This window comes from Colias croceus, chromosome 10 (genome assembly GCF_905220415.1).
Source record: "Colias croceus chromosome 10, ilColCroc2.1".
Classification (NCBI taxonomy): Eukaryota; Metazoa; Arthropoda; class Insecta; order Lepidoptera; family Pieridae; genus Colias; species Colias croceus.
The window spans coordinates 8,809,869-8,831,221 of NC_059546.1; the positions used below are offsets into that span (position 1 = coordinate 8,809,869).

A 21,353-nucleotide genomic window follows, 5' to 3' on the forward strand; every position below is an offset into this window, starting at 1 on the left:
TGAAATATATTAATATTTCCGCATAACAACTAGCTTCATACCTACTTCAATCTAATTACGAAAATAACACCTAAATTTAATAACATTCAAACAAATCCTAAGCTATCAATTTCGACAAGTATTAGTACAAAAGCTCAATTTTATCCTTGATTACAAAACATTCCTAATTCTTGTGTCGACTGAAATTCAGTATGAAAAGAGATGCGGCATAGAGCGCACGTACTTTATCCTTAAAACTTTTCGGTAAATACATTTACGATAAAGTGAAAATATTGTATGAAAAAATAATATATGGCAGTTAGTGTGATGTGAACCTTTGGATTGAATATTCAATGCCCGGTGAGGAAGTTATTAGTGTTTTATTTCCTACTTTTACATCTAACGTGCGATATTTATCACGTTGGGAGCAATTTAACTTTAATCACAAGTTTGCTAAGTAACATTAACAACCTGATTGGCTATAAAAGTTCGTTGCTTTAATTTATGTGTCCAAATTAGTAAAATTTAATGTCTCATTTTAAATTTAATAGTTGTAAATACTATATTATTGATCAGAATATATAACGTAGTGGCATAAATTATTTTTTTCTTGAGCAATAAAAATTGTAGAGATTTTAAATTTAAATAATTGTTGAGATGTACAACTGTTGTTCACTAAAATAAATCAAAGGCAATCTCACTCTTAATACCGATTGATGTTAATCAGAAAACGGAACAATCAGACAATTCAATAAATAAATATATCAATCAGACAATCCCTCGTAAATTTAACTTTTCAATGTTTATTTTTAATACATAAATAAAATACAGAGAAATTAAAAATCTTCAATTTTCCTTCAGTACACACTAAAATAGTCATTTGCTAATATTTAATCAAAACATACGTTTCCTTTCCAACAACGACTCCATCCTTATATTATCATTTTAATTGGCTTGTTTATGCTGGAGCTAAAATTATACCACAGCTTTCACCACATCGTGATTTTCATACGCTATAATAATCTTATACGCAATAGTTATGACGTTCGGTTTATTATACGCATTCAAAGCGGTTTAGTTGTGTTTCTTATATATATCTTCTTATATATAAAAATGAATCGCAAAATGTGTTGGTAAGCGCATAACTCGAGAACGGCTGAACCGATTTCGATAATTCTTTTTTTATTATATTCCTTGAAGTACGAGGATGGTTCTTATGTAGAGAAAACGTGAATATGTACCACGGGCGAAGCCGGGGCGGACTGCTAGTTAAAAATAAATATTCCTTTGTTGTATACTATAATTTTGCTCGTACCTATTAAAGAAAATGTTTGTAGTGCTGACTGACCCTATGTCTAAGTATTTCTGCCTCATAAGTATTTGTAAAAACACGACACAAGTGCACATTTACTTCTAATAGATTATTTATTATTATTATGATATTATAATTTTAGACTAAGCGGTTTTGAGTTTTTTTATTTTTTTTATAAGAAGCTTAGATATAGGTCTACCAGAATCTGATGGCATATTTATATTTAAGAAATAAAAGATTTTCATGTGGCAACTTATTTGACAACTATCAAATTGGTTGTCAAATTATTTGTCTTTTTTGCAGTTGATAAATAATTTTTAGGATTTTGTCTAAAAAATCTTCGAAAATTTCGAAAAAGCCGCTGTGATCACAAGCAAGAGGTGTTGTTTATAATGTGTATAGAAAAATATTTGATGAAGAAGGGTCAAACACATCACAATTTTCAATTTAGAAGATTTTATTGGTAAATTGGACTTACCCGCTTTGATACTTTTAATTAAAAAATATTATATGTAGGTAACTATAATATTGTTTGTTGATTGGAATATAATTTTATGAAAACTTATTACAGGGGTTTCCAATACGGCTATTCGTCAAGTCCAAGCTGTCCAAGTCAATTTTATAATGTGTGTATCTGTTAATACTTACGAAAATAAACATAGTTTTATTTTACTTTTATTTTATTTTATAAAAAATTATAAGCAGTCTAGTTTTCTATCGATATAACATCGATATTTTCACATGGCATAATGATAATGAACATACAAATCTAAGTATGTGTAAATAATAATATGTATATTATTATACATGTAAGTATGTACCTACATAATATTAAGTGGATATCTCATTATTAAGTACAGTATTGTCCACTTATGTAATGTGACTAATGATATTGAGAACAAACTAAAAAATTAGCAGTATCAAGATCGTTCAGTCCATTTTCCCTAGGGTTGCACACTCAAAATTTTGATTTCCCTAATTGCCATCAGATTCTGGTTTACCTATATGTTATTTTGACATTACGATGTTAAGTCAACATTATGAATTTTCTACCACATATAAATCAAACAAAAATGTAGAGACTACTTGAAAATGTATATAATATACTTGATGGTAGTAGAGCATATAACAATAAACGAAACTAGAAAAAACAGTACCAAAGCCTTAGACTAGATATTGTAACAACATTTTTACTGAATTAAAATCGTTGTTAAGTACCGAGTCAGTATTATCCTAAGACTAAGAGAAACACAATATCGTCTTAAACATGATAGCTAAATAGTTAGTGGTTATTAAATTAATACACACCCTAAAGTTTAGTTTAGTAATAGCCCAAATTGTTAAGGACCTAAACAATCTAGACTACAATACAAATATTCTGGTGATCCATAGTGAGCACACATGGGTTGAAGTGAAGTTAAATACAAACTAAATAAGCCTCTGATGAAAGCACTATTGCCCGTAAATCTTAGTATAAAATACAAATATATAATAAGCATGTTTTTTCAGTACATGCACTTCTTAGAATAAGAATGGTACAAGTTATGTATTAATTAATCCTTATAATATTTGACAAGAGTATCAAACATAATTGTAACGGTTGTATTTATTCATTTATGATACTTCATTGTACATGTAAGATAAATTTAAAATAAATGAATACATAAAATTGAAAAGTGTACAATAGGCGGACTTATTGCTTAAAAGCAATCTCTTCCGGGCAACCATAAAAATAATTTTTTGTATTAATGAATAAATTGTATTGTAAATTTGACCTCCCTATCGCATTGGATAATCTGTAATGGTAGGAATGGTTTTATATAAATAAATAAAATGTTAAAAATACATACAATATTATGTAAATTAAAAATGGTTCGGCAGTTTCACTGTTTAGTGTTTACTGCTGAATATTGTTAAACAGAAAGTCAGGCTCACCAAAGACATATTATTCAGTCTATCATTTTATTATTTTATTCATGTCTTATACAAATAACTTTAATAAGTTGTTTGTATAAGACATAAAGAAGAATAACTCTATCATCTCTATCATATTTATACATGATACATAGAGTTATTCTTCTAGTAAATTCTATCCGATATTCTGCTGCGAAAGCCTGCTATGCTTAATGCGATTTTCTGAAGTGGAAAAACATGAAAGAAACCGACTAACACGTTTACTGAAGAGAGCTTTTAAAGTTTTATTTTGATTCACAAAGGCATTAAAAGCAATGCATGTCATACAAAAGAATCTACCTGATCAAGTAAAGATAGAATTATGGTGTTACTTGTAATGCTTGTTCAAATTTAGTGTTAGTTCTGTTTTTGCTTTTTATAGTACTACTTGATGGTTTCAAAATTATAAGAGACATATTTAAAGATATTTTTCTAAAAGAGCAACTATGGAGTTTCATGCCGGTTCTTCTACATAGATACTGCTTTCCGAATCGGTGGTAAATGTTAAAAATATGTTATGACGATTCAAAAGTGTTTTACGAAGAAGTCTAATTGAATAAATAAATGTTTGAATTTGATACTTATCAAGGTGTATCCAAATTTATGTAAGTGAAATCTACAATAAATTCATCTCACGATATAAATTCAACAATACAGACAGATTAATGACTTTCATACATTATTTTAACCATTATCCTTGAAATAGATCATAAATTACTAACATCTCTAAAAGTTTTGCTGTAGTCAATTTTAAAGATACATAAATCATAATATTATTTTCTATAGCTTAGTATATTGCAGACATTAAAGACTTTTACGGGATTTAAAACACGCTTTATTCAGTATATTTAACCCGACGTTTTGTATCATATATTTTTATTAACATCTAATAATATTAATTATAGGTATTATTTAATAGTATGTCGCTTTTCATTTAGAATAACTGCAATTGCCACAAAACCCGCAAATCCGGTTTAAACGATGTGCTTTGCGGTGAAAAACTAAGTTTATGTTGCGGCGAAAACCGACTTTATGACAACGCAAAAAATATGGAATTATTTTAGGTATTGAATTCAAAGGAGCTTTGAAGTAATTTTTATTTTCTGAATATTAACTATTTTAATTATTCCCATACGAAGAATAAATACCTATAGGTCAAGTTTCGCAGATGTTTCGTAAAAATCAGTGTGACACGAAATTTATATACATATGTCTAGGAGCTTTTAGTTTAGTTTGTATTTTCTGACGTAAGATAATGAAGAACGTAACTAATTAATTATTAATTAAATATCTTGTCTATACTTTGATAATATTAATTACTTATAAACGTGTTGTCATAACGAGCATGTGTTTAGAAATAATAAAAATGAATCCCTAAATGTGTTAAAAACTCGAGAACGGCTGAACCGATTTAGTTAATTCTTTTTTATAATATTCTTTGAAGTACGAGGTTGCTTATTATGGTGAGAAAACGTAAACATGTACCACGGTCGAAGCCGGAGCGGACCGCTAGTAACATAATATAGTTAGCGCACTACTCATTTTACTTGTTATGACAAAAAACAACTAAAACTAAATATAAATAGAGATGTTACGAAAACATAACACTCGTTAAATGTTGTGTCACACAATACTTAGGTATATACAATATAATATGTACAACGTTGTTTGTGAAGGGAAAATTTATAAGTTGTATGGATGCGATGCCGCATTCTGATTATTATATTATAGTAGAGCCATTTTAATAGGCAACATTTGACAGTTCAACAAAATTCAACAACGTAACCTAGTAACGACGACATAGAATAACATGATATTTCGTTTTGTTAGAACTGCATATTTGCTTAACTTTTTTCAATTATGATTACATATTAATAATAATAATGACCGATACAAGCAATTTTAATATTTCATTTTACTGATAAACCATACTAAACATAATAAATAATTTCTGAATTCAAGCACTAACATCGCTACAATTTTGTGTCAATAAACCTTTTTTCTTTTTAAATACCAGAGACGTTACTCTAAAAATCGAAATCTGACATCTAGAATCGAATGCATTGATTACTTGTGAATAAAAATCATCATAAATTAATAAATTCGATTGACAAATGTTTCAAATCCGTATCGATTAATTCACTTTAATCGATGTTTTTAAGCAGGTTACCTCTCTTCGAATATAAAATTGATAGACGTCAAATGTTGCCTATTAAATTGGCTCGACTATAATAGCGTTTATCACTACGTCATGTATAAAACAAAGTCGCTTTCTCTGTCCCTATGTCACTTTGTATGCTTAAATCTTTAAAACTACGCAACGGACTTTGATACGGTTGTTTTTAATAGATAGTGATTCAAGAGGAATAATTTAGTAGGTATATAATTTATTAGGTTTTAGAAAAAGCAGGCGAAGCCTCGAGCGGTAAGCTAGTTTATAAAATAAAAAACACTCTCAACAAGCATAAATATGCTTAGAAGTTTCAAGTACTATAGAGCTTTTGTGTCGGTTTTTCTTTATAATCTAGTCGTTTAAAAATAACTCTTATTAGCAATGGAATAAGTCTATTTTAGTTTGAGTACAGATTGCTAAATAGTTACTATGTATAAGTTGCATACACTAAGTTGTATTTAAAAATAACATGAATTAGTTCTGTTTTAATTGTAGGGTTGGAACGGCGTCGCTGTAATTATCTTGATGACAAACATTTTTGTATAAGGTCCTAAGTAAGGTTACCACAAAAGATCGGCGCCGCAGTGGAATATTTACAGTTCGTTTTATTCGCTACAAGAGTGGAGGCGTAAATATAATTTGTATAAAGTTTATAATAATATTATGTTTTTTGTTAATAAAGTCTATGAATATTTCTGTATTTATGAGTTTCTGTATGATTTTGGTTTGTGGCGTTATTTATAAAATGTAACGATTTTTATTATTCTTTTACAGTGACAAAATAATAAGTTAACATATAAAATAGAAAAAAACAAAAAAAATAATGTTTCTGAACGAATAATAAGCACTCTAGTATTGGAAAAAATAACTAATAATAAAGAGGTTTATGTTTATCATTAGAAACAACAAAAAAGTTCCAATCCTAATGTAGATAATAAGGCAGTGTGTAACTACCCTAAGCTTTTATACCTTAATCTAATACAACCCAAGCACTTATAAGTTAGGCGATATCATTAATTTTCTCGCTGAGTATTAAACGAGTAATTCCATTACACTTTCCTATAATTAAGAGACGTTTACGGTCTCTGAATATTATGTCATAAAATTTGTAGTACCTAAGCATCTACTTAATTGGAACGATTTAATATTAAAATCACGTTACGTTACGTTACGTTTACGTTCCTCCGTCGTATTAATTATTTCACACACCGTATCCCATCATTAAGTTTGAAATTAAACTAATAATAAAGTAAACATACCTACAATTAAATTTGCATATTTTAGTATGTTTGTTTTATTGAATAATTGTATACACAAACGATGGAGGTCAGTGTTAGTATAATAACAATGGTTGAAGACATTAATTGTTGAGAAAGTAAAGGAAATCATATATTTTTTAGTAGATTCGTAGATCAGACATAGAAGTGTACCTATGGGTACTGTTTTTTTTATATGAATAAATCCTTTTTGTCTAGATTAAAAACTATATTTGATGGAAACAGGTGCAATAGCTTAGACATAATTTGCACTATCTTTAAAGTAGTATCGATATGCCAACAAAAATTCATACTACTTGAATACGAATAGGTATAAAACAATTAAATTACATATAACTTTTATGAAACAATAAAAGTAATGTATTTACATTAGATATATCCATCAATAAAATTAAATTTTGAAATCTCTTTAAACCAACATGCAAACATACTATAACTTAAGTAACGTCCTAACGTGGATTCGATTCACGTTACAACAACCACGTCCATAGAATACATATTGATTTTATTTGTTCAACAAAATATGGTCGGAGCTTCGAACTGAAGTAGAATATCGATGAGCCCTTATCAAACTCATTTGAGATAAGAATTATCGAGCTTTTGTTAAACAAATTTTTCATAGACTTTTTTCAAAAGATTCGTGTTATGAATTATTTATGGAAGTCAAAATGTGAAGAATATAATTTATCGTTACAATTATTAAAGATATTTTGGCAGGTGTTGACTTTGGCTGTGTTAAAATGACATATTATAATATAAGCAAGGTAGCTCACGAAATGATTACTTTTAATTAACTTTGAAAGTTATACTAATATTATAAATGCGAAAGTAACTCTGTCTGTCTGTCTGTTACTCAATCACGCCTAAACTATTGAACCAATTTGCATGAAATTTGGTATGGAGATATTTTGATACCCGAGAAAGGACATATGCTACCTTTTATTGCGAAATATGTACCACGGGCGAAGCCGGGGCGGACCACTAGTTATAATATAAGCAAGGAAGCTCACGAAATGATTACTTTTAATTAACTTTGAAAGTTATCATTTTTTCAGGTTTTACTGTATATTGTATGCGTGTAGTTTTTATAGCAAATATCCAATAGTATATCGCTAATAGCATGTGCAGTATTTTCATCGAAATTATGAATACCAACATGAAAACAAGTAAAATTGGCTTTGACATTTTTGATCGAAAAACTCCTTTGTATAAATCAAAAAGAACATGCTCTACCTCCTAAATGCGTTTAAATCCTCCTCCTAAATCCTTTTTCGAGGGTAGGAGCAAAAAGTAGAAACACGTTTTTTTTGAAAGCTCTTGTATTTAAATTCGTTTTATATACATAATTACAGTTGTTTTCTTACCTCTATGTGTTAAATTTGTGCCTTTGCCCACTAGTTCACTTTCCTTACATAAATTTTCAACATTTCAACACTACTGTAATAACATCATTTCTGAATCTCATCACTATGGAATCCGTCAAACACTCAATGGCAGAAATGGCAGCGTTGTTCAATGATAAAATGGCTGAATTTCAAAGAGAGCTGCAGAATGTCAACAGCACTAACAATCCTCAACCTGCATCTGCCAGCCCCACTTCAAGATTAGCGGCGGAGTTCAATAGCTTTCGCTCCTTTGTCATATCTTCTCTCCATACTTTACAATCCCAAATTGAGTTCCTCTCTAACCAATACATTAAATGGGAGATGAGAAGTCGGAGAAAAATGTTGCTGCTTCATGGAGTGCCAGAAGCAGTAAAGGAAAACCCTTCCAGTCTTGTAACCAAAGTTGTAACAGATCACTTAAAAGTCCCGCATTTTCAACAAGAAGCTATTTCCCGGTGCCACCGTTTAGGAGCTGTGAAGTCAGATAAGCACAGACCGATCATCATAAAGTTTAAAGATGTCTCTGTGCGGGACACCATATGGTTCTCAAAAACTTCTTTGAAGGGTAGTGGTTATACATTATCCGAATTCCTGATCAAAGAAAGACATGATGTCTTTATTTCAGCAAGATCTCGCTTTGGTATATCCAATTGCTGGACCAGAGACGGTCATATTATTGTGCAAACCACAGATGGAACAAGACACAAGGTCACAATGATGGCTGAACTTGATGGCATCCCTTCTACTGCTGGGGGTTCTTCTGGCTCGGCCTCTACTTCCACTAACTCAAAACAGATGCCTAATTCAAGACCCAAGAGGTTCGGTAGAGTTAAGTAGATTGCATTATGTACTCTTTTATTGCATTTTGACTTCACTTGTTAGACTCAAAATTGGTAGTTGTTTTATCACTGTATTATAATATTTAATATCTCATTTCAAAATATTTCTATGTTACGGTATTCACTACTTTAACTTCTTGCGTCTTTAAATAGTGTGAATATCTCTTTTCTTCAAGTAACTTTTAGCTGTATATGTTGTTAAATTTTAAGGTAATTTTAAATTAAAATTTCACATTGTAATTATTATTGTAGGTATCTTTGTTTTTGTAATTTGTTGTGACATATGATAATGACAATTCGTGTCATTCTTATATTCTTTTAGTTGTCACGGATACTAGCGTTTTGGATATTTGAATTGTAATTTACACAAGTAGTGTGTTAAATTCGGTATATAATAACTGGTGGTAAAGGTCATGTTAGATTATTGGATTTTAAACTTAGACTTATTATTACTATATTTTATATAATATATTATAATATTTTTTTTTTATTACTATATAATATATATATACATACCTATATTTTAAGAATATTATTTTTGATATTAATTATTTATTATTTTCTTCATGGCTTTAAATGATAGCACGGAAAGCGAAGCGTTTTTTTCACTCTCTTCAAATGGTTCAGAAAGCGACAGTTTTAATAGTTTGACTTCCTCTTCTTCTCCTTACATTTCCTCTCTATTCTCCAATCAACCTAATAACTTTAATGTAATTCATATAAATGCCCAGAGTATTCCGGCACACTACCCTGACCTCCTTGCTACCTTTGACTCCCATCCTGTACATGCCATATTAATTTCAGAGTCCTGGCTCAAACCCTGTCTTCCTTCCTCTTCTTATAGTCTTCCAGGATTTCAGTTAATAAGGAACGATCGCATGGGTCGGACCGGAGGAGGGGTTGCAATTTACTTACGTTCTCACATTCCTTACACTATTGTCAGCTCCTCCCCTCAGCCGCCACCTAGCGATGCAGCTGAACATCTCCTTGTCGAAATAACTTCTTCCAACTCTAAAATCCTTTTAGGCGTCTTCTACTCCCCTAACCTCTCTGTTAACTATTTCCAATCCTTCGACCAGATCCTTGAATCCTTTTCCCCTCTTTATAATCATATTATATTTATGGGAGATTTTAACACCTGCTTACTCAAGGGTGATCATCGTAGTAATAAGCTTATAAATTTAGTTGATTCCTATAATCTTAAAATCCTCCCTTTACAGGCTACCCATTCCTCTCCCAACTGTACCCCATCCCTCCTTGATCTCATCATTGTTTCCTCCCCAACGCATGTCGCCGAGCACGGACAGCGTTCAGCTGACATGTTTTCCTTTCATGACCTTATTTTCCTTTCTTACAAATTAAAACTTCCTAAATCGAAACCTAAGATTATTTTGCAACGTAATTTCGGTAAAATTAATGCTGAGCGCTTGTGCGAAGACGCAATAAACATGGACTGGTCGGTAGTTTCGTCTGCTGAAACCATCAATGATAAAGTGTCACTTTTTAATTCATTAATTCTTCAACTTTATGATTCGCATGCTCCTATGCGTCCAGTTAAGTTGAAGCACCTGCCTGCCCCTTGGATGACCGACAACCTTAAATCACTTTTACGGAAGAAGGCGCGTGCAAAGACTAAATTAAAGTTGTCTAATTCGGATATAAATCGTGAAAAATTTAATCGAATTCGAAACCGCTGCAATACTTTGTGTAGGGATGCTCAACGACTTTATATATCTAAGTCGGTTGACAATGGTGATCCTTCTAAAACTTGGAAATTCCTCAGATCCCTTGGAATTGGCAGATCCCAACAAAATCCTTGTCTTAATTCAACCCAGGCCAATGTTCTCAATTCCCATTTTTCCAATCCTCCCTCAGATTTCCATCCTACCCTTAAATCTTATACACTATCCTACCTAAATAACCTACCCCATCCCAGCTTTCCTCCTTTTGTATTCAATCGTTTTACCGAGTGTAGTGTTAAGAAAAGCATATTGTCAATCACTTCAAAGGCCGTCGGTAGTGACTGCATTGGTCGGAACATGATCATTCCAATCCTCCCTATAATCAATCCTACTATCACACATATCCTAAATTTTTCCATTGCATCTGGCATATTTCCTGATGATTGGAAAAGTGCTCACATTATACCTCTCCCAAAAATTCCTAACCCTTCCACTACATCTGATTACCGACCCATTGCCATCCTTCCATTTCTCTCTAAGGTTCTCGAACGACTGGTTCAAGAGCAATTGAGTATTTTCCTTAACTCCAATAATCTCCTTAATCCTTTCCAATCCGGTTTCCGTCCCGGTCACAGTACGACCACTGCACTTATCAAAATCACTGACGACATCCGGCGAGGTTTTGACAATAAGCAGCTCACAATTCTAACGCTGCTGGACTTTAGTAACGCTTTTAATACGGTCGATCACGACATATTGCTGGCTTTACTGCGGTCCCTTAATTTATCTGCATCGGCTATCGATTGGGTACATGGTACATAGCTACTTAAGGGGACGTCGGCAACGTATACAGATTGAGGAAATTTCCTCATCTTGGTGCAATGTTACTGCTGGCGTTCCTCAAGGCGGCGTTCTCTCTCCCCTCCTTTTCTCCATTTTTATTAACACCATTTCCAAAAATATTGAGTCACCCTACCATATGTATGCAGACGATTTCCAATTATATAAACACGCATCACTACTCGAACTACCTGAAGCGATTTTTCAAGTAAACGCTGATCTTGCGACAATCGTCTCATGGAGTAAACATTACGGTTTAACAGTTAACCCAATTAAAACCAAAGCTATTATTTTCGGAAGCAGGCAGCTCGTATCAAAAATCGACTGGGCCGATTTACCAAGTATCGTTGTTGATGGTGTGTCTATCCCATATAGCACACAAGTAAAAAATCTTGGTTTGATACTTGACCAAACTTTTTCGTGGGATGAGCAAATAAAACAAGTACGTAAAAGGGTTTTCTCATCGGCGTTCTCGCTACGGCGCTTACGAAACTTTTTACCGATCGCTACGAAAATTACGTTAGCTCATTCTTTACTCCTTCCTCTCCTTGATTTTGCCGATTCATCCTATCCAGATCTCCATGAATACCAACTAGACACCCTTGAGAAGCTTCAAAATTTTTGTATACGATTTATTTATGGATTACGTAAATTTGATCATATTTCTGAGTTTAGAACAAAATTAAACTGGCTCCCCGTTCGCTTCCGCCGGAATACTCACATTCTTCATCTCCTGTATTGTATTTTATTTCACCCTAAAACACCGTCCTACTTAAAAAACAACTTTAACTATCTTAGCTCTACTCACACTCTCACTCTTCGTTCTTCCAACCTTTTATTATTATGTACTCCTGTCCATCGGTCAAACTTTTATGACAATTCGTTTACTGTTCGTGCCATTCAGCTCTGGAACGCCTTGCCGGAAAGTATCCGACGTGCACAAACACTTTGTTCTTTTAAGTCCTTATTGAAAGCTCATTATCTAGCCATGTAATAGTAGCATTAGTAAATAATTTATGTATGATTATAATTTTTGTATATATTGTAGTTTGTGTAGTGTATTATAGAAGTATATTTATATTACTGTGTAGTATATATGTACAGTATATGTAGTTTATGTAGTATGTAGGCATTTTTATTTTTTTATATCCTATCTTTTATTTCTTTTTTGCGCTATCCTTATTCTTCTTACATTTCCTTTCCTACCAGGTTGCCTGGAAGAGATTGCTGTGTAGCAATAAGGCCGCCTATTGTGCAAAATTGTTGTACCTTATTAGTCTGTACCACATGTCTTTAATTGCTTTGTACAATGAAGAGTTATAAATAAATAAATAAAATAAATAAATGAAAGCTCCTTCGTAGAAACAGATACATAAAAGCAGAAAAAATGCATTTAAATTTATTGATTCGCACCAAAATTATATATACAGTGAAACTTGGTTAAGTGGGACCTGGATAAGTGAGAAACCTCCATAACTGGAACTCATTGTGAGGTCCCAACACTTTGGCACTGAATTACCTCTGTTAGTGGGACGAGGTAAACCTCTATATCTGGGATTTGTTCTTTCGATTTATCATCATAGTTACCTCTATAACTGAGACAGCAAGTAAATTTTATATGCATAAACCTCTGTAACTGAGATAACATTGTTTGTTTACTCATTCTTATTCTACCCACAAATATCACACGTAATTTCAAGTACGTAAGTACAAATTTTGAGCATCAATTACCTTCAGTTTTAATTTCGCTTTACTATCATACAGGTGTTTTTTTTAAATGACCACACCTATATAACTGAAATAACCTGTACCTATAGTGTATTCTCACCTCTATTAATGGAACCTAATGGAACCACCTCTATAAATGAGACAGATATTTATTTATACCTGTATATCTGAGACACTGGGTAAGTGGAATACCTCTATAAGTGAAACGAAATTGCAGGTCCCTTGATGTCTCACTTTCACCAGGTTTCACTGTAATAACAAACCAATAATTAATCCTGAAAGATGGTCCAATAAAATTTTATTTATTCTATTGTATTATTTCAGTATTGTCCAGACATTTTAACACTAACACTTGCTTATCTGAAATCCATTGCTATCCATGTAGAAACACATGGAATAAGTGTGTCGATAATTACCCCTGTGACCCTTATCAAATACATATATACGAAAATATAGTTCAACTTCCCTTTTACCCCTAATCCTATAGATAAGAATTGCTCGCAAACTATACATCAATATCACATGAGATCATTTTCGATTTTACTAAGAACCTTATGGTAGATAATTTAACAAACACAATACAGTGTAAGCTCTTATAAGTAATGGAACAATTAAACGACATCTTTGGTTTTGAATCACTTATGTTAAATGTTTCTGAGCTTGAAAATAAGCTTTAGTACGAACTAGGCTATACTTGATGTTATTTATAAATTTGGTCATAATAACTGGCCATTGCTACAATCGAGATTTAAAATACTAGAGAATACTATAACATATAACAATTGACAACAATCTACTCAATTATTCTCTTAATTTTCCATAAAAACATTAAGAAAGTAAGTATTCTTAATAACGCAAGAAATAAAGAAGAATGCAATAAGCACATTCAAAACATAATGTTCGAGTTAATAAAACTACTCGGAAACTTTCAAAGCATTCTTGCTATTCTATAAATGCACTGAAATAGAATTTAAATGGGATTGTAAAGTTCTCAAGTCTTTTACTTAATAATGTTTTTAATTTGACTGGCCGTTTGTTACAATTCTGAACTTTCAACAATAGTTCTGTAAATCGATTCTGAATCACTGCATTTTCATGTAACTTTTCATATACCTAATTAAATTGATGCATATAATTCATCTAAATTTTCCTCCAACTTCCTTTCTAGGTAAACTAAAACATTCTTTTTTGTTAAATTACACAAACACCAGATGGTTTTCTTGGATCATTTTTTATTTAAACACCTTATAAAACAGCTATTTTATCACTATAAAACAAACGATACCATTTTTATTGATGGTAATATTGAAGATAATAATAATAAATCAAAAACGAAAACTGGCAAAGATGGCGCAGGATAGAGTAAAATGGAGGCTCTTATTGTCGGAGGCCAAGACTCACTTTGGGTATAAGTAAAAACCTAGCTATTAAACAATAAGAAATTTGATTATCTAAGATTAGCGCATATTGTGATATTATACTTTTACCATAAAAACGTAGAAAGTCGAATGACATTTAATCTATAATTAAACCCTTTAATTAGTACTTCACGCATCAGCAATGTGGTCCAGAAAGCAGTCGGTTTGCAGCGCCGTGAGCGGCGTGTCCAGGGGGGAGGAGTGTATGGGGGAACTCTATCCTTTCGCTATTGCTTTAAGGGTGCGGGTGTTACAGGTAATATTTTATATGTCTGTATTTATTTATGGATACTTTACATTTTACAAGGAAACTTAATCCCTACTTCCCTACTATCCCTACTGTGTGCGAAATGAAGAAAAAGAAAATGCGAAAGTAACTCTGTCTGTCTGTCTGTTACGCTTTCCTGCTTAAACCTCTCAACCGATTTTGATGAAATTTGGCACAGACAATCTTTATACCCTGAGAAAGAACATATGATACCTTTTATCAAAACACCATGCGGGCGAAGTCGCGGGCGGAAGCAAGTGTTATTATAAAGTCTTTATTTATTTATTTGACCACTTCCTTTACATAAACAAAATACATGCGCCAATTAAGTAAAATAAGCTCTTATGTGACAATGTTTAGTTCTTATGTTAAGTTTACTGAAGATTCTCGAGTTATTTTAACTGACCTTTCCAATACAAGAAATCTTTTTGAAATAATCATATTTGTTTTTATATTTAGAACAATCCTCAGTACCTATCGATATTATTAATTAATTGTTATTGTTATTTAATAAATTGTTCTGAAATATTTATTTTATTTATTTTAATTGGTTGACTAAAGTCTAGACTCTAGATGAAGTCAATTTTCATAAATTCATTAGACAAGTGCTGCAATTAAACAATTTTGCGTAAATAATATATTTACGCAAAATTTGTTTCAATAAAATAACGTAAACACGTAAAAGCGATGTAGCATAAAAATTAAACCGAGGCTAATCCAATTACCAATTATTTGCACAAAAATAGAAAACTGTTCTCATTAAGAACATTTGTTTTATGCTTTTCGCCTAACAATTTAACTTCTTTAAGTACCAAAATAGAATTAAATAAATGATTTTATTTGTAGGTATCTATTTATTTTCAACACGATTTACAAGGGCCTAGGCCATTAACATGGTAAAGACAATTATTGTAATCGGTAATGTAGGTAAAAAATACAACCAATTTAAGACTAGAAAACATCTTAAAATAAAACGGAGCAATTAACTTTTGAACAAGATAAATTAATGTTTTATATTTTTCTGTGAAATATTTAAAACAATTCGCTCTTACCATAATAATAATAAAACGACAAAGGGACCAAGGCATAAAGAGCTTTCGATTCATAAAGAAAATTCCATTAAAATTATTTTATAGTAATTCTTAGCAGACGAAACATTTCATTTTTCTACCAATATATTTCACACAAAACATTTGAATGCTTGCCAACAAAAGCTTAAGAGCATTATTTATTATTCATATTGGTTTACATACAGGTTTATGTAGATGACGATGAAATTTTAATAATATATTTGACAGACCTCGTAAATATGATAAAATAATATAAAATATTACAACACTTGCTTTTCAACAAGTTGTGGTTATAAAAATATGTGTTTTGGGTAGATAAAGAATGCATTAGACCTTTTTTCCTTGTTCTATTCTATCCCTTGTGCTTATATATTTTATTGTAATAATTAAAAGCTCTATTATTTAATATTATTTCCAAGGAGATAGTTTACCAAGAAAATGATCTGCTTTACCCTATATTTTCGACAATCTCTTACACTTAGAACTTAACACGGTAGAACATAAATATCTATTGTGAACAAGTACAATTTCATCTAAGTGCATATACTTTTTTTAAACTTTATCTACCAATCAAAACCATTTTCCATACAGATTGTGTGCGGTATAGGAGGTCTGGTAGTCGGTGCTGTCGGCTGGCTAGAAGAGAAGCAGAGACCAGTTCTGGGGCTCGGTGTACCTGCTGGTGCAATTACGGTGCTTGCTGCTGGTAATTCAGAATTATTTGAAGTTATTTAGCCCTGGCTAGTTTGAGCACTTTTTGATAGGGAAAAATTATATGAGTTTCCGTCAACGACTCATGTCGTCGACCTCTTTTTCTTCGTCGTATCAATCTAGTGGCGAACGTCGTCAACAAGAAGTTTGGGGGGTATGTAACCCGCTTCATGATGTTTAATGTAAGGAAAAAGAAGGAAAAAAGGAAAAATACTAAGATTCAAATATATATAAGTTTTCATGTCTTCTTACATTTTTATATAGGGTCTGTTATTATAAGTAGATATTAAAAGTAAAAATAAGCTTTAAAACTAAAATAGAAAATACTCTGCTCCAGTATGTATAGAACGTTATATTTTACTTGAAAGAGAACGAACTTAAAATGTAAAATAAAAATAAACTTGCTTAAAGTATGAAATAAATTTTATTATGAACCAACCGAATTATTACTCACTTCAACGCTTGTGTCTGGAACGAAGTGTCGTAAAATAGTTTGAAATAGTGCTCATAAGTAGGTTTCCTAGTAAAAGCGAAAATATCTCGATCATAACTTCTGTCCATTAAACTTTATGCTTTTCAACTTATAAATGATAACTTTGGTCTAAAAGAAATAAGTCGACTGTTTGCAGTTATTATATTGAAATATATTCAAAAATTATATATTTTTTCAATTTCTAACTCATTAAAATTCAAAATGAATTTCTTAAGGATTTCTAAAATAATAAGTTGTATTTAAACTGAACTGATTTGTATGTATTAATTTATACAATTTTGAACCAAAAGTTTTTCTTATAAGTTCAGTAGTAACATAATGGGCCTCATTAAAACTTAAACCTTTTAAATATTCAATAATAATTTTATTACAATAATCTAAAAATGTGTATTTTCATTCTCTTCAACTAGACTTATTTTAAAGAGCTTTTGGTTCATAAATAAGCTTTCTAAAAAAGATGATTTTCTATAATGAATTGTGACACTTTTCTTTCTGATTGGTACAGGATTCTATTTCTGGTTGATTTTCACAAAAAAGTTAGAAAGAAAACTCACTCCTAAAGAAAATCGATCAAAGAATCAATATGCCCTAAATTCCACTAGGGCCACATGATTCCAAAGATTTCATTTCACAGCACTATCAGTGTACTACAGCCGAGGCTTCGGAGGTTGGGTGTCTGCTCGCACTCAAACATCAAGATCCTGGGGATCGCCCTGGAGGGTCCTGGGTCCTTCACCATGCGCTGCAATTCCCTTGACAATACTCTGGATAGCTGCTATAGGCGCTCATGTTGCCATGTTCACGTTTTGTATACGATCGCTGCTGAATCTTGGGTAAGTTGACCAGATGTTTTACAAAAAACCATGTATATATCCAGCTTAGTCCCAGGTACCAGGGACATATTCGTTGCTTAGTTGGATCTTTATTAGCTGCAGATATTAAGAAGAATTTGACGTTAGTAATATGACTATTGCTACTAGTATGATACAAGTATCTATCTGTGCACGTTGGACAATCATCATGATGTGACAGGGGACTTATCTACTTATTAATAATTCTCACCTTAGTCATCTGAAAGGTACAAATTCGTAACGTAGTAATAGTAAATAGTCTGCAAGCTTTTCATTTAGAAATTCGTCCTGAGATTTAAAATACAATGGACTACAAAGAGCCAACAGCAAATCCTATTTCCTATTTTCGTACTTATCCAGTTGCGGACGAAGCATTCTACAAAAACAATTCGCTGTATTTCCAAATAAAATGCAAAAAGAATCGTCAGAGCCGGTTATTGAAACAGTTGTCCGCGCTATTGAGTGTGGTTTCCAATTTCCTTTCACAGAACATTTCAAATACCTCGTGTGTGTTCGTTTGCAATTTTTATTCGTATACAACTCGAACTAAATGCATGCAAGCAAGCGAAAAACGTCCTTTTTTTGATATTTTGAGTTTTCTTGTTTGAAAATAGACAATTCAAATACTAGTAAAGCAGCTGAGTAATAAAATAATGATCTACTTTTCTGAAGTCACATCTCATGCTGAACCGATCTTCTATAGCAAGATAACGATCTATTGACATTCTCAATAGTTGACGTAACTGAGTTCAGCAAAGCAAATCCATACTAATATAAATGCGAAAGTAACTCTGTCTGTCTGTCTGTTACTCAATCACGCCTAAACTACTGAACCAATTTGCATGGAATTTGGTATGGAGATATTTTGATACCCGAGAAAGAACATAGCTTACCTTTTATTGCGAAATATGTACCACGGGCGAAGCCGGGGCGGACCACTAGTAGACATATATTTTAAAACTTACAAACATGCTTTAATAAACTATATGAAATTATTGTATTGTCACCGATTCTTTGATAAGTGTACAAAGTTTAAATTAAATCTGTCCGTTTAAAGTGGGTCAAAATCGAGTCTAAAGGAGTCGGATACATACAAACATACAGCTTAAGTAGGCGTGTTAAAAACACGCTGTGTTTACGTTCTCTTCTTAATAATTCTCAATTCTCTATAGAAAAATATTTCAATACAGATGCGGCACAAGAACATGTATCGGTGTAGCAGTAGCCCAGTTGACATTCTCCATAACAACGTTGGCCACAGCAGTCTACATGGTGCACCTGGATCTGAGGTTCGACGCTGCGTTGTCCCCACCACGACAAAATGATGGACAGACTTGTACTGCTGTGTCTATGGTATGTAGCTTACACTGTTACATTTTGATGTTGTTTAATATCACGTAAAGACTGAGATCCCTTGTTTTTCATCTAAGTTTTCTATTATTTCAAAGTTGGTGGTAACAGAATTCATTGTTTTGATTGGTTCTTTTTCATTCATTTTATCATAACAGTTAATACTTATAATGTGTAATAAGCTACAGCATTTTTTTTATATTTTAAATTTGTATTGTTATTGTGTTTCTGCGGAAATAAATAATTTTTCGTTTTTATTTTTTCATTTTCCATTTTCATTAAAATAGCAAACAAATCAAAAAGCATAGCATTAGCTCTATAAAGAATCTTTAAAATTAATTCACCACTTTTAAAGTAGTCAGAGTTTTCATTAATTACTACCTTATATTTAGTACTTCTCACTTCGCAAACAGAACCTAGAAACAGAACTTATACGGTCTATAGACTCTTTCAATTTCAATTCACTCGAGTCAATAGCCCCAAACAAAAAGTTCCATCCACAAATGGCCATTACCAGTTAAGTAATCTACATATCCACGCCCTAGAGACGCCCAAGGTGAAAGTACATTAATTAATTCACATCGCACGTGATCATCATGCTAATAAGATTATGCCTATCAGGGAACTTAATTACTAATGGGCGTATATGGAGTACGTGAATATATTTCTTGGAAATTAATTAGATTCATTATACTTTGACTCTGGTTATTGGTATTCATCCTTGTATTGTATCGTATGTTGAAAAGAGTAGTAAAGAGAATGATATAGAAGAACTTAAGTTGTATGAGGAATATTGGTTAAAAATGTAAAACCAAGATTATTATAAAATAATCTGAGTTGAAAACTCTGAAATGTTAAGAACATGAGGTTTGAATTCCACATAAATAAAGATATAAAATTCAGACATATGTACGAAAATGTTCATTCTAATAATATAAAGCTCTATCTTGTCTATTTATAGTATTTTCAGAAGGGTGAAACTCTTAACGGATTTGTCTTTGAGAAAAAAATAAAAGGAATCTTACAAAAAAATAACTCGTTACTTCTTTTCTCAGAAATTTAATGCAATGGATTAATACGACGACGGTAAAGTCATAAATATAAACAGTTGCCTTTAATTTACTCCTAAATAGATGCTAAATATTTTGATACCTTAGTTTAATTAAAATTTACTAATTTAATTTATTTCTACAGGTTCCTCTAACGTCGATAGCTATAAACAGTGGGAACAGTGGGGAAGGCGCGCCTGACACCAGTCCCCTCAACAAGGAGAAAGAGCCACAGCCGCCAGAACCGCCTACTTGATGCAGAAATACCGCTTAAGTGTAGAAAAGTGTACAGAAAATGTGTAATTTTTATCTCCATAAGACAGCTTTTTATAATCAATGTAAACTCGTTTAAGATGAAAAAGAATTGAGATCGGAAAGACTTGTATCGAAAATGAGAAAAGTTTACTGTGAATCTGATGGAATATGTTAAAGGTCAGTTATTTTTTTATAAGGATATAGCTTCAGAATACATGTGTTGTATAAAGAAACAACTTTTAATTGGTGTGAAATTTTAACTTGTAAAATTTCTTATATATTTTTATCTATAGAAAGCAAAAGTTTTTTAGCCAATATAAATAAGGCAAGCTTCCTCATAATAAGGGATATCTTTACCAAAGTTATTTTAAGATGTTTTATTGTATTAATTATTACACAATTTGGTCTTTGATGAACTTATGAAAATATTTTGATACGTGTTTTTAATTCTGATGTAACTAGGTAGTTACCTATAACAAATTTTTACAGAATATAATTTGTATAACTTTTAAGATCTTACCTTACAGAAATAGACAAACTGTTCATCTTAATAATATTTCATCATTGTATTCAAAGATTTAAAAAACAGTTTTGTATGTTGTAAAATAAATTGCTTATTCCATAATTACCACTTAATTTTACGAAAGTTCCTAATGTAAATAGATAATTGTAAATACTTTATGTGAATGTAAATAAAATGTTAAATTTCTCGCAAGCTTA

The 21,353-nt window shown here is 31.6% G+C and overlaps 1 protein-coding gene across 1 annotated transcript; it reads left to right on the forward strand.

Annotated features, from left to right (window-relative positions):
• Nucleotides 1–209: 209 nt before the first annotated feature.
• LOC123695143 lies at nucleotides 210–21,353 on the forward strand. Its single transcript, XM_045640884.1, has 6 exons — nucleotides 210–339; nucleotides 14,712–14,842; nucleotides 16,516–16,630; nucleotides 17,763–17,961; nucleotides 19,170–19,332; nucleotides 20,524–21,353. Exons 1-6 carry the CDS (start codon nucleotides 333–335, stop codon nucleotides 20,632–20,634), a joined length of 726 nt encoding a protein of 241 aa, XP_045496840.1. The 5' UTR covers nucleotides 210–332; the 3' UTR covers nucleotides 20,635–21,353.